General features: G+C 60.5%; 1 protein-coding gene across 13 annotated transcripts in view; it reads left to right on the plus strand.

Moving 5' to 3' along the window:
- Positions 1–13,803, plus strand: part of SMARCD3 (SWI/SNF related, matrix associated, actin dependent regulator of chromatin, subfamily d, member 3) — a 30,621-nt gene that overhangs the window by 12,287 nt on the left and 4,531 nt on the right. For 5 of the 13 annotated variants that reach the window (XM_085005157.1, XM_021079265.2, XM_085005166.1 and 2 more), the window contains exons 1-3: positions 8,529–8,727; positions 11,597–11,808; positions 13,480–13,522. In XM_085005157.1, the coding sequence (XP_084861283.1) occupies positions 8,650–8,727; positions 11,597–11,808; positions 13,480–13,522 (333 nt within the window). In that variant the 5' untranslated portion in view covers positions 8,529–8,649. Of the gene's footprint in view, positions 1–8,528; positions 8,728–9,665; positions 9,765–11,596; positions 11,809–13,479; positions 13,523–13,803 lie in introns of those variants that run through there. The other 8 variants (XM_085005159.1, XM_085005167.1, XM_021079264.2 and 5 more) reach the window with 3 other exon arrangements.

The raw sequence follows: 13,803 nt of genomic DNA on the forward strand, positions 1-13,803 counted from the left end.
AGACCAAAAAAAGAAAAAAAAGTTTGCAGAAACCAGGAGTGGTGCGCCAAGCAGGTCCAGGCCCTGAGCCCACCCCACCGGTTGCCTCCCCGAGACCCCTCCATGGTGAGTCTTCATGAGGCCGCTTGGTTCTCGCCACAGCTATTTGAGTCGCAGAGACTTCCAGGGTATTCTGTGTGGGGACATGGGAGCCCGGCTTTGACCATGAAATCCTTGATCAGAGGCAGGTCTCACAGGCCACCTCCTCTCAATCCTACTATTTTTGCCTGGGTGCCCAGGAAACCCACAGCCCTCTGCTCGTGGACGGAGACGTCTGCCTTTTGCTCACGTCATTTCTCCTACACGTCTTAGGCCAGATCAGACCCTCTGAGTTCTCCAGACCTATGGGCATTGAGTGATACCAGGAAGGCGGGACGAGGTGGCCCTGAGGTTGCCTATGGCCTGTGGCCAGGGAACCACGTTCCCAGAGGAAGCACCCGGGGTGGCTCCCGGAAGACAGGGTGGCGTGCCGATGATGTGCCATCCATGTGCGTGGGTCCCGCCCGGGAGTTCATGGACGCACACCTGTGTGTCCATCTGTCTGGCCAGGAGAAGCCCCTGGACACCAGCTGCTCCACCCACAGGAGCAGGGAGCCCGGGCTCGTTCAGAGTTTAACTAGGATTCATTTTTTGGCCAAAAGGTAATTCTTATTCAGGAACGAATGTAACGTCCCCCAACACACTGGCATCGATTTTAGACACCTTGATGGCAAATTCTTCTAGAATTTATATTCCCCGGATTTGAAACAATCTGCTTGAGATTTGGGGGAGAATATTTTAAAAGATAATTGAGGGTAATTCAGCTGAAATATGCAGGCCTCTGGGGATCTTGATTTCCTTCTTTCAAAAACAGGTGTTTGGGGAAGGTGGAGGGTGCATGTGCGTGTGCGTGTGTGTGTGTAGAGAGAGAGAGACACAGAGAGAGAGAATTTTCCCTAGCAGGCAGGCACTCCGTGAGGGGGCATCAGAAAGCAGCTTGAGGTGGAAGAGAGAACCCAGGGACCTTGAGGTTGGGATCCGCAGTCCCAGCCCCAGCCCATAACAGCACAGCCACGCTGGTAGGTGACACAGCTTCTTAGAGCCTCCTTTGCCTTGTCTTTAGAATGGGACTCCCAGCCCCCACCGACAGGGTCTGTGTCAGAGCTAGACAGGATCAGGTGTGCAAAAGGGCTTGTGCAACAGCCAGGTCCCACACCTGAGATGACGGCGTTGTTGTGAATCCTACGAAACGCGAGCACAGATGGTCACACCAGGCAGCATTCGGCAGCGCGCTGCACATCTGGAGTAGACTGGGAGGGGTGCTGTTTACCTGCACCTTCGCGGTATCGGGGTCTCTACCATGTGCCGGATACGTGGGGTTTATCCCTGAACAAGACACAAAGGCCCCTGCCTTTAGGAGCTTACATTCTAACGGGGGACACAGAAGTGAAACTAACATCCTAAGGAGCCGGTGTAGGAGGGAGGAGGGCATGCGGGCTGTGGGAGAAAATCCAGCAGAAGGAAAGAGACCAGGAGCGTGGCGGGGAGGGGAGGCAGTGGCTTCTAATAGGGTGGACAGATAGTGCCCCGTTGAGGGGGACAGTTGGACAAGGACTTTAGGGAGGCAACAGGGTTAGCTGGAAGAAGAGCCTTCCCAGCGGAGGGAACCACAGGCCCCAGGCCCCAAGGGTGGCGCGTGCCTGGAGTTGCTGAAGAACCACGAGGAGGCCAGAGGCTGAGGCAGAGAGAAGAGTGAGGGGGATACAGGAGGTAGGACCCAGAGGGAGCCGGGGGCGGGGTGGGCAGTGGGACTGGAATGGGACGGGGTGGGGGCTCTTGGGAGGGTTTCCGAGCAGAAGTGACGCCATCTGACTCACTTTCTTAAAGGACCACTCTGGTTGCATGTTGAGACTTAGACGGTTTGGGGCCAGAGTGGAAGCAGGCTATCCATTTTTCCTGGCCTGGCCAGGCCGGTAGCCGTGGAGAGGTGAGAAGGGATGGAATTCTGGATCCAAAGCCAAGAGGACTTGCTTTCTGATGTGGGATGGGAGAAAAAGACAGGGTTCCAGGATGGTGTCAAGGTCGTGGGCCTGAGCAAATGGAAGAAGGGTGAGGACTGTGGGTGGGAGCCAAGCTTAGGGCAGGTGAGCGTGTCTATCAAAGACCCAGGTGGAACTGACAGGCTATGGATAGACAGCTGGGTCCGAGTCTGAGGACTGGGAGAGAAGACGGGGCTGGAGGAAAACTCTGGGCGCTGTCAGCACATAGATGGTATTTAAAACTCTGCGAGTGGGTGATGGACGCCATCTGCAAGGAATGAGTGTAGAGCAGTGACAAGGATCCAGGACTGGCCCCGAGACACCCCACTTCAAGAGGGAAGGCCAGCCAAGGAGACTGACAAGGGGCCCCCAGGGCTGCAAGAGGAAAACCCGGAGAGGGAAGTGTCCTGGGAGCCAAGGGAAGGGTCTTTAAAAGAGGAGAGAGTAGCCCATCGCGGGGGATGCTGTGGCCGGTGGAGTAAGACGGTGGAGTAAGACGATGCCTGAGAATGGACGGCTCTGGGGAGTCGTTGGTGGGCCTGATGGGAGTGTTTTGGGGGAGCAGGGGGATGAGCACCTGGAGGGATCGGAATTCAGGGAGAGCTGACTCAGCAAACTGTAGACCACTCTTTCAAGAAATGTTGCTGCGACTGGGAGGCAAGCAATGGGAGAAGCAGGTGATATGAGTGTTTTTCAGCTAGGGAAGGTGACTTCAGCCTGCTGCTGGGAGCCCTCGGGGAGAGAGAACAAGGCTCATGATGGGATGGTGTGGGAGAGAGCCGCCTGCGAGGGGGGGCGAGAGTCCTGCACGAGGGCACGGCCAGCTTTAGATCAAGCAGAGGATTCAGCAGTGGGATGGGGGAGAGAGTGGCCCGGAGGTGGCAGGAGGCGGTGGGAATCTCTCGAAGTTCTTCAGAAGCGCTCTTCAGAAGCTTTCTCAGGGATGTGAGAAGCAGGGGCCTCAGCTGGGTGACAAGGGGGAGGAGTTGGAGGCTGGAGCAGGGAGATGTGGAAAACTCCAGAAGCGGGCTGGGAGCCGGAAAGGTCGCGAATGGTCTAGGGACAAAGTGAGAGGGCAGGTGCAGCAAGATGAGACCAGTCAAAGTCTGAGCTCCAGAAATGACTGTGAGACCTGTCAGGGTGGTTGTGTGTCTCTCCAGCTACATTCAGGCCCTAGGGTGCAAGGGAGGGGTTGCTGAAGCTGGGTTTAACTCTTTAGTAAGAGAGTCAAGAGTAGGTGCCAGCCCGAGTTCCCTAGCGGCTCAGCAGATTGAGGATCTGGCATTGTCACTGCTGTGGCATGGGTTTGCTCCCTGGCCCAGGAACTCCTGCATGCCGCAGATGCAGCCAGAAAAAAAAAAAAAAAAAAAAAAAAAAAAAAAGTGCCCTTCCAGACTCTTGCCTCCTAATGGAGTTAAAGACACCTGGGGGTCGGGCCCATGTGCTGCTTCCACGGCTGTCTAACTCTACCTTCTACTTCCCGCTGCCGCTTGGCTTAATCTCCCTAAAACCTCTTTAAGGAAGTACAGGCGAATTTGTTTTCTTCACTCAGGTGACACCCCAGACCTGAGCAGACAGTGATTCACAGAAATCCCTCTGCCCACCCGGTCAGAGCAGTAGCGGCGGAGGGCCTCAGAAGCTTCCTGGGGTCGGGGGTGAGATGCTGGCCACCAGATTATCTTGCTGCTGGTCAGGAGGGAGCCTGAGCTCAGCGCAAAGAGGAGAGGACTCAGAAGGGCTGGGGTGGGGCCCCCGTCTGCCAAGAAGGAAGATGGCTGGGGTCTGGGAGTCCTGGGGGGCCCGGGGTCTCGGGGCTCAAGTGGGGCAGGTGTGATGGGGGGATGGGTGCGGTTTCCCAGGCTGATGGAGTGAGGTTCATTCCTGTGCTCCCAGAAGCAGGGGAGGGAGGCTTGCTTCAGCATCCTGAGACCACACCTCCCTCCTGCTTTTGCCCTGAATCTAGCCAGACAGGCCAGTGTTGGTCCAGAGCTAGGATGGTTCTGTGGACACCTACCTCCCCCACCCCGGCAGAGCCAAGCCCTGGGTCCTACCCCCTAGGTTATAGCCCCCATCAGGATCCCACAGAAACAGCATCCCACAGACCAACCCCCTCCTCACCAGAACGGGGTTTTGCACAGCGCCACTGCCACCTGCTTAATGGTGGCCGTGAGGGCCATGAGAGAAAACTGGCTGCGAATCCAGAATGGGTCTTCCTTCTGGGCCCCAGAGGGCCAGCTCCTCACTCCCTGAGAAGCAGGCAGGTACAGTGACTTGCCCAAGGTCACGCAATGATTTTGGCATCCTACCTTTTCTTTGGCTTTTTTTTTTTTTTTCCTTCTTTCTATCATATGTCTTTCTTGCATGTGTTTGACAAACTGACACAGAAAGCCAAAGTCACATAGAGCCAGCCCCCGTGATAGGAGCAGAGGGTGTCCTGGCAAAGAAACATTCTTATACAAAGAGGGAGGTGCCCAGCACTGCTCTGGCCAGGGGAGAGCTGTGGGGGTAGCCAGGATGAGGGGAGGACTTTGCCATGATGCCCCTGGCCCTGTCTGCCAATGTCCTGACTGCTGGCTGGAGGAAGCCCCTCACTCAAGGTGGGGTTAAGGTGCAGACTCCCCTCCACCCACCCCTGGGGGCTGGGCCTGGCCCCAAGATCTAGTGGGGAGGGGCGGGCAGACCTTGGACTTGGGCCAGAGCTGCCTCAGGGCCCCCTGGTCTGCTCTGGGGTTTAGTGACCAGATGAGAAGGGGGGGGGCTGGGGTTGGGGATGGGCCAGGGCAGAGAAATCGGGAGTCCTTGGCCTGAAAGCTCCAGGTGGTCTCACTTCTCTCTCTCTCACACACACACACACACACACACATACACACACGCAGCCTGCGATGATAATTTCATCCCACCAAAGGAAGGCTTTATTGCTGGGGATACAGGGAAAGGGGGCAGCGGAAAGAGGTCTCTCCCTCCAGTCTGACTTCCTTTGTTCCTCCCTAGCCTTCCTCCCGCTCCCCTTCCCGCTTCCCTCCTCTCCTAGCCTCCTTTTTCTATTCTCCCTCCTTCCTCCCCCCTCCCCATCCCCCCTCTTTCCCCTCCCCCCTCCCTCCCCCCCAGCCGTGTCCCCCGCCGTGGGACCTCCCCCGAAGGCGGGAGGGTGGGACTCCGGGCTGCGGCCCGGCCTCGGCGGCCATCCTCCCGCAGGGAAGGAGTTAAGTCTCTCCGCGGCATCCCTCCTCCCCGCGCCGCCTCCCCCCGCCGCCTTTGAGTCCCGCAGCTAGGCCCTGGGCTGACCTTCACCGCGAGGGAGGCCGCAGTGCGCATGCCCCGGCCGGCTCCGACCCGGCTCCCGCCGCTGCCCGGTTCCCGGGCGGGCTCGGGCGAGGGAGGGCGGCCGCGGGCCGGGACGTGCCCCTCGCTTGGGCGCCGTCGAGGGGGGGGCGCGCCGAGCCCGTCCCGCCGGCCGCGGCGCATCTCTCCCTGCGCGGGGAGAGGCGCTTTGCCATTTGGTGCTGGTGGTGCTTCGGCGAGGGAAGGAGAGATGGGGGGACGGCAGGGGGGACTCCGGCTCCGGGGCGGCCGCCCTCTGCCCGGACACGCGCGCGGCCGGCCCGGAGCGCGGCCTGGGCGGGTCGGCCGGGGCTAAGGGCCGGGTCGGGACCGGAGGAAGACCCCCTGCCCACTGGAATCGGGGCTTTCTCGCCTCCCTCTGACCGGCCCAGAGCCGGCGGCGTGGCACTGCCGGGAGGGAGCCCTTGTGGGGCTGAGCCGTTGGGGATCTCGGCCTTTGTGAGATGGGAGTCCTTGCCTGAGACCTTCTGGTCTGAAGGCTCTCCTGTCGCACACCTAGAGTCGCCGCCCGCCCGCGGTAAAAGCAACTCGCAAACGTGCCTGCTGGCGGGGGGCCTTGCGCGCAGGGCTTGGAGTCGTGTGCAAATCCATGTGGCTCCTTGTCCCTCTGGCGTTTGCACTGGTGTGTGTGCCTGGGGCATGTATGCACGTAAGGATGTCTCCTAGAGATGGGGCTGCAGGGGGAGGCCCTGGCCCTGGTGGCCCAGGAGGGTGTTATCGGTGAGTGATACTCACCTGGGTACCACCAGAGCCCTTGGCATCTGTGATCTCCTCCACCACCCAGACCTTCTCCCTCACAAGTGCCCATCCACCTCCTCTGCTGTCTTTGCCCAAAAGGCCTCCCCAAGACTTGAGAACTTTGAGCTTTACACAAAGCCGAGAGGTGTCTGCCCCCATGCCAGCCCCCAAGAACCTCTGTGCTGGAAGCACCCACAGGGAGGGGGGTGCCCATGGTGACTCACACCTTCAGATAAGTGGCAGAGTATGAGCTCTGTCCACTGGCCCAATGGACTCCAGGTGGTTGCAGGTGTTAGTGGGCATTGGCCACATCTAGTGCAGGCGTGGAGGGAGAATGGAACTTAAGAACCGCCCCAGACTTCAGGGGGCTGCAGCTTCTTTGGAAAACCAAATGTAACACACATGAAGCACAGGGCTCGTGAGACATTAGCCAGTAAAGGTGCAGAGAACGGAAAGATTTGTGCACAGGGGTGGGACCAGGGAAGGCTTGCTGGGGGAGGTGGGGCTGAGTGCAGGCTTAAAGGATGAATGTGATGGGCAGAGGAACAATAGAAGGATTCCAGGCAAAAGAACAAGGAGAGCAGAGGCTTAGAAATGGGCCTGAGCAAGGGGTTTGGGGTGTTAGAGGGCAGGCTGGAGAAGTTATGTCCCCACATTCATGGTCCACCCGTTCCCACCCCATAGGGCCCAGTCTCTGTGAGATGTGGTAGGAAGGGTATCTCTAGGTCCCCCGTTAAGCTGGGGGCAGCGGAGGGGCGTCCTGGACCACAGGCCCTCTCTAGCCTTTCAGGGGATGGACAGTGGGCACTTAAATGGACAGTGGTGGGCAGAAGCACAAGAGGCCCAAGAAAATCAGGCTGCAGGCCAAAAAGACGCCCTTGCTGTATCCTGACCTTGGAAGGCATTCTGAAGGACTGAGGGTCAGGACCCCCAGATTAATGCTGGGTCTTCGGTATCTAACTTGACATAAAATTTTCAACAAATTCCCCAGGCGCTGCCCCACCCTCACCTGGATACTGACAGTGCAGCCCCAGGAGGCCCATAAACTTGACCCCTCATGGTCCCAAAGCCTAAGGACTCTTTCTCCAGAAGGAGGAGAGAGGGGTGTGGCCTTGGGGCATGGGCGGGGCCAGAGCGCCCAGCCTGGGGAATCTCAGGGTTTGCCCCTCCCGTTTCCTGTCTCTCCTTCACCCCAGGGACTGCCAGCTCCCCCGACACCACCCTTTCTGAGGCTCCCTCGTAGCCCCCCCACCCCTGTTTTCTTCGGGGGGTCTTGAGGCTGGCCCTACCCTACCCGGCGCCCCAGCGCCTCTGGGTCCCCCGTGGGTCCCCCACCCCCACTCCACACCCCATTCCAAAGCCATCAGGTCCTGCTTGCCTCACTCTCTCCACCCACCCACCACCCATCCATCCCAGGTCCTTGCCTCCCCCCCCCCCCTGTTTCCCTTCCTGTTCTCCGGAGTCTGATCCATCGCCCCCTTTCCGAAATACTTCCCCTATTGCCCTCACTTTCTCACATCGAGACAAAGACTCACATACCCCGAAATAGACTCCCACAGAGCTGGAGACACAGACCGTGTCCTGCCACACACGCACCCGCACGCGCGCGCCCGCACCGGAGGCTCCCGTGGAGGGAGGCACACAGAGAAGGCATTTGTCTGTGCACGCACGTAAACATCCACACCCACAGCCGCCGAGCCGTGCCCACACCAGGGTGCAGACACACACACGGCGGGTGAGACAAGGGCGCACACATCTGTGGACGCAGGGGGACACCGCCTCCCGGGGCACACCCACCACCGCCGCCTCGGTGCAGGGAAAGGCCTCCGCCGGGCTCCGGCTCCCCCCCCCCCCCCCCCCCGGCTTCCTTCCAGCGAATGTTTCCCTACTTGGCCTGCCAGGTCTCTGGGGAAAGGGCCTCAGAAATGCAGCAGGAGCCACTTGGGGGCAAAGTTGGAACGGACTGTTCCCTGCCTGGCCCTGCCGGCGAATTCCCTAACCGAGAAACTATTTGTGGCGAGAGGCCGGGTGGCCGGCGAGCCCCCCGCCACCTCCCCTCGCGTCCCCTCCCCGCGCCGCCTCCCCGCGGCCCTCGGGCGGCCTCGGGCTGCAGTGCCGCTGCCCAGCGCCCGGGAGCCGGGCCGGCCGGCGCGCCTCGCCGCTTATCTGCGCTGTTTGGCCGGCGAGGGTTGGAAAGGCAGGCTTTTCTGTCCCCGCCGAGTCAACAGGCAGACCCCGGGCCGCCGGACTATTTCTGTCTTATCAGTGCAGGAATGCGGCAGCCGCGGCGGCGGCGGCGGCGGCGGCGGCGGCGGCGGGCGGGCGGCGGCGGCGTGGGCCGTGGGCCGTCAGGGCAGCCCTGAAGGGGCCCCCTCCCCACTCCGCTCGAGTAGAAGTGTGAGAGAGCCCAGCAGGACTCAGAGGGGAGAGTTGGAGGAAAAAAAAAGGCAGAAAAGGGAAAGAAAGAGGAAGAGAGAGAGAGAGAGTGAGAGGAGCCGCTGAGCCCACCCCGATGGCCGCGGACGAAGTTGCCGGAGGGGCGCGCAAAGCCACGAAAAGCAAACTTTTTGAGTTTCTGGTCCATGGGGTGGTGAGTGGGGGAAAGTTAGCGGGGGAGGGTGAGCGAGCTGGCGCAGGCTGAATGGAGGGATGGTCGGGAGGGGCCGGGAGGGGGCTCCCGCTCTCCCACCCCTCCAGCGCCAGCGCCGCCGCGGCCCGCGGCCCAGCCCCGGGACTGTGCGCCCTGGCACCCGAACACGTCGTCAGGCGGCTGGCTGGGGATGGGTGCCCGGGCGGGGATGGGAGGCGTTTGCATGGGTTCTTGTCAGGGGCTGGGGGTGGGACTTGGGGACTGTACCCCCCAAGTGGGGGGGTCCCCTCTCTACCAGACGGGTTGTCTTGCGTTTTTTTTTTTTTCCTTGGGGGCCCAGGTGTTACCCCTGCCCTGGGGGTGGGGGTGGGGGACCTGGCATCAGCTGGGCTGGGCTCGCTGTTCATCCGTTGGGATAGTGTCTCTCTGTGTCTCAGGAGCAAGGAGCAGGTGACCCTGGAGGCACTGTGAGCGGGAAGCTCTGGGGCTGAACCACCTCTGCATCCTGGCAGGAGGGCTCTGGGGCTTTGCCTATGGCCTCTGCCACCAGGGCCAGGGAGAGGCCCTCTCTAGGGACAGACCCCAAGTTAAGGTGTCTAAGGCTCCCTTGGGGGACTCAGCCACCAGAAGCTGATGTCCTTAATGCCTCAAAGGTGTGAAGGGAGGGCTGGAATCCGGGACATGAGGCCTAGAGAGCAAAGGGGCAGGGCACACCATCCTGCCACAGGCAGGCTTGGAAGGCCCACAGGGAGCCCAGGGGACCTGAGGGGACAGGAACAGGCTGGAAGGGCTGTGGAATAGGAGAGGCGGGGGCTCTGGGCTTGGGATGGGTGCTGGTGCTGGAGCCGGGTGGAGGGGAAGCAGTCAGGTTTACTATGGCCAAATTTGGTTGTGGCTCCAAGGAAGACACATTCTCAGTGAGAGAGGCCAGAGTCCCTAGAATTTTGGCTCTTCGCGTGAGTTGCTGATACCTGGTGACTGGCCCGGCACTCTGGGGGCTCTGGAAGCCTCTCTCTCAGGGCCTCTGCAGCAGATCAGTGAGTACCACTGGCCTTGGGAAGTGGGAGAGCAGCTGACCGGGTAAAGGGACTTCCCCGAGGCAGCCGGTCCTCCAGCCCCTGGGACCTCTGGGCTAACTTCCAAGGGGGCCCCATGTTGGTCAGCCTAGTGACCAGTCCTAACCTGCCTTTGGGGGCGTCCCTTTAGAAAACCCCCTCCAGGAGGGAGACAGACTATACACGTGGATTTTTTCTTTCTTTCTTTCTTTTTTTTTTTTTTTTTTTTAGTTGACCAACTTAGAGCTTTGGTTCTTAGGTGGCTGGGAGCCCCGGTGTGCCACTCCAGTGCCCTGTCTGTGCTGATGGGGAATGGCCGGCCTGGGCTCCATTCTGGGCCGCCACCCTGGAGGTGTGAGTGACAGGGTCAGGTGGGGCGGGGGAGGCAGACACATGGACGGGCAGGGACAGCTGGCTGGCTGGGGGTTAGGGTTAGACATAGTGCAGGGCAGGAGAGACAGGAGGCAGGAGTGGCATTCAGAATTGGGATTTACCAAGCTCAGGGTCAGGGCTCTCCTTGTTCCTGGGAGCAGCTGCGCCCCTGGGGGTGAAGTGGGCAGTGCTTAAACGGGAACAGGGTCTGCAGCCACTGCTCCCTAATCTCCTTCCCGTTGTCCTTGTCCCAGACCCCCTCCCACCCACCCTCCCTTCCTCCCTCCACTTTACAGTCCCTCTGGGCCTCCCCAACCCCTCTCCTGGAATCTGGACAGGTGGGGTTTGAAAAGTCTGTGGGACACTTAATGAATTTGATGTCATCTACAGCCTGGCTGAGTACCCGGGTCCTGGCAAGGGAATGCACCTGCCTCATCTCCCTCTCCTTAGCCCCTCTGAACCCAGACCTCGGACCTCACAGGGTCGGGTGGGAAGTAGAGGCGGCGTGTAGGATGGGCCATCTCTAGTGATTCGGGTGGGCAGGAAGGGAGAGAAGGGTAGCAGAGGCAATGCTGCTGCTTTTGACCTGCGGGAGCTCTCTGCACAGCCCTCCTCCCCGCTGAGCTTCAGCCCCCCCCCAACCCCAACCCCCCCACCCCGCATCGGAGACTCCCGGTGAGGTCTGATGTCAGCAGCTGGTGGCCACCAGCCCCACCTCCAGCCTTGGCTGTGGGAGCAAATTATGGGGGTGGCCTAAGTCAGTGAAGCCTCTGCCTGTGGAGCCTTGGACTCAGAGGAGGGGGATGGGGATTGGGGCTGAGGGGTCCTGAGCAGGGGTGGAGATGGGAAGGCTGAGCTCAAGGCAGGACGGCCCAGGAAATGGACTGGGAATAGGGACAGCAGAAGGCCGAGCAGGGAGCCCGGCCCCTAAACGGAATGAAGCGGCAGAGAGCAAAAAGCCCTGGCCCCTCAGGAGAGGGCCGCTCGCCGCTGCCTTCGCGTCAAGTGCTGCGTGACCTTGGCTAGGCTGCTTTTCTCCTTGAGCCGCAGTTGCCTCATCTGTCAAGTGGGGATGGAAGGCCCCGCTCAGTCTGTCTTGCAGAGGAGCGTGTGGATGTGAACATCCTTTGTAAAGGTTGAAAGGCGCCATTAATATTCATTTTCGCGGCACCTTCCGCAAACCCGAGCCTGGCAGTGCCCTGTGCAGATGCCTGGCTTCAGTTAGCTTCCTGCAGCGAGAAGCAAAGCCCCCTCCGCCAAAGCCGCGCGGTTCCGGCGCCCCTGCCCCTCCCACCCCTCGCTCACGCCGTCGGCATCAGGGTCACGGGTCGGGGGGCTCGGGGTGGGGGAGACGCACGCAGCTCACGGCGCCTGGAGCCGGGGCCCTGGTCTGACCCGCGGGCGCCCGTTTCTGCTTCCCCCCCCACCCCACGCCTCCCCAGCGCCCCGGGATGCCGTCTGGAGCCCGGATGCCCCACCAGGGGGCGCCCATGGGCCCCCCGGGCTCCCCGTACATGGGCAGCCCCGCCGTACGACCCGGCCTGGCCCCCGCGGGCATGGAGCCCGCCCGCAAGCGAGCAGCGCCCCCGCCCGGCCAGAGCCAGGCCCAGAGCCAGGGCCAGCCGGTGCCCACCGCCCCCGCGCGGAGCCGCAGGTAAGTGGGACCCAGCGCCGAGGGGGCGGGCCGCCGGACCCGCAGGGAAGGGGTGGGCGGGGAGCCGGATTGGAAGCGGGGGGAGGAGTGATCGGCAGGGGACAGGCGTCCTGGGTGGGGTGCCCTCTCGGGAGGTGGGCTGAGGGGGCACTGGTCCGATTCCTTTGTGTGCCCACCGTAGAGACAGGCTGCGGCCGTCACGCCCTTCCTCCTTGTCACCTGCTCTGTGCCTCTCTCCACCCCTTGTCCCCAGGCTCTGGGTGATGCTTCAGGCTGTGGGGTGGAGGCGGGGCTGACTGAGGGCAGAGCTTTAGAGACCGTTTCTTGGTGTGGTTGTCCAATGCGCCTTCCTCAGAGTCCCCGGCCTGACTGTTGAAAAGCCCACTCCAGATCTTCTTCATCTGAATTAAGGGTGGAGCCGGGGAATGTGCCCTTTGGATGGGCAGTCTCTGCCCGGGGGTGCTCTCAGGTGATTCTTAGGCACGCGAACGTTGGAGAGGTGCCATAATCTGCCCTCTGGACCACCTCTGCCCCCAAACCACCAAGGACCAGCCTGTTTCCTTGTCTGAGCCAGCTGGTGGCACCCCAAAAGCCCCTGCTGGTGCCTGGCAAGAGAGATACCCCTCTGGGTTTCACTATTAAGCCAAACACACATGCTTCCCTTTGCACACCAGATGGAGTCCTATAAAAGGCACAATATGGATTTTACCTCATTATTAAATATTTTTTACTTATCGAGGAAAATTCACCCTCTATAGGAATCTTATGATGAGTTCTGTTGCAGAGTGAGTCGTTCTTTTATACAGTAAAAAAAAGTCCCTGATTTAGCTCGTATAAATGAAGAGTTTTACCTAATGTGTTCAGGACAAATTAGACCTTTAATGAAAGCTGCTTGTCCGGCCTTAGAATTGATTTGGGGACAGGTAGGGGCAGGGGTGGAGAACACCACACGGGGGCAGTATGCAGCCATCCTCTAGGCTGGGTTCTAATTTCTACTCGCCAAGGATTTTCTGAGGTGCTTTTGGGAGTCAGGAGCAGCTAGTGGATCAAGAGGTGACCAAGTCCCAGCCGCTACTGCAGGTGCAGCCCACAGCTACACCCGACAGGAGACACCCAAACCCACTCCCTCTGCATACCCATGGGTGTGTCCCTGGGCACCCCCTGCCCATCAGGGTCCCCTTCAAAGCCCAGGGTGACAGAGATGCAAGTCCTCACCAGCTTTACACCATCCCTTCCTGCTCCAGGGATGGGGCAGGGGGCCGGCTCCCCTCCCTCTGAGCTCAGGCCACCTTGGACTGTGCACCCCTGCTTAGCAGAAAAGGAAAGTCCTCAGAATCCAACCTCCTTCTCCTCTGACCTCCCCCCTCCCCAGCTGCCCCCAAGCACTTCTGCAGCTCCCCTACCACCAGCCCCTTCTGAGTCTAATTTCTCTGGCCCCTCGGATGTGGTGGAGCAGAAGAGGGGCTCCCGGGCTAGAGAAAGGACGGGGTCACCTCTGCTCCCTATGAGAGGACAGAGCACCAGTGCTGCACACCACCATCGTAGCCCCTTGGGCAGGCTGTGGGAACCCCAGCCAGGCGGGCTGAGATGTCGGGATAATTTAGCAGGTGGCCTCGTTACTCCCAGATCTGTCGCCATGGTAACGTGGTTTTTTCTTTAAAAAATGTACAGTGCCAAGAGGAGGAAGATGGCTGACAAAATCCTCCCTCAAAGGGTGAGTGCCTTTCACAGCAGCCCCCAGCCACCCCCCACCCTTTGCTGCTCCGCCCTCCTTCCCCCCTCCCCCCCCCCCCCCCCCCCCCCGGTCTCCTCCCCTCCCCCCTCAGGAGCAGATCTTCAGCCTCACAATCACTTTCACTTTTTGTTTAAAAAGCTAATTAAGAAGTGAGGCTCTCCAGGCCAGAGGGAGGGGGTGGGGCGAAGGGAAGAAGCCGAGCCATAGGGGGCAGGATACTGGGTCTGGGGTGCAGTGGATTGAATGCCAGCGGTGTGAAG

Source organism: Sus scrofa, chromosome 18 (genome assembly GCF_054392235.1).
Source record: "Sus scrofa isolate SSC_HxYL_T2T_F1_AM1 chromosome 18, Sscrofa_HxYL_maternal_Yorkshire_Landrace_v2.0, whole genome shotgun sequence".
Taxonomy (NCBI): domain Eukaryota; kingdom Metazoa; phylum Chordata; class Mammalia; order Artiodactyla; family Suidae; genus Sus; species Sus scrofa.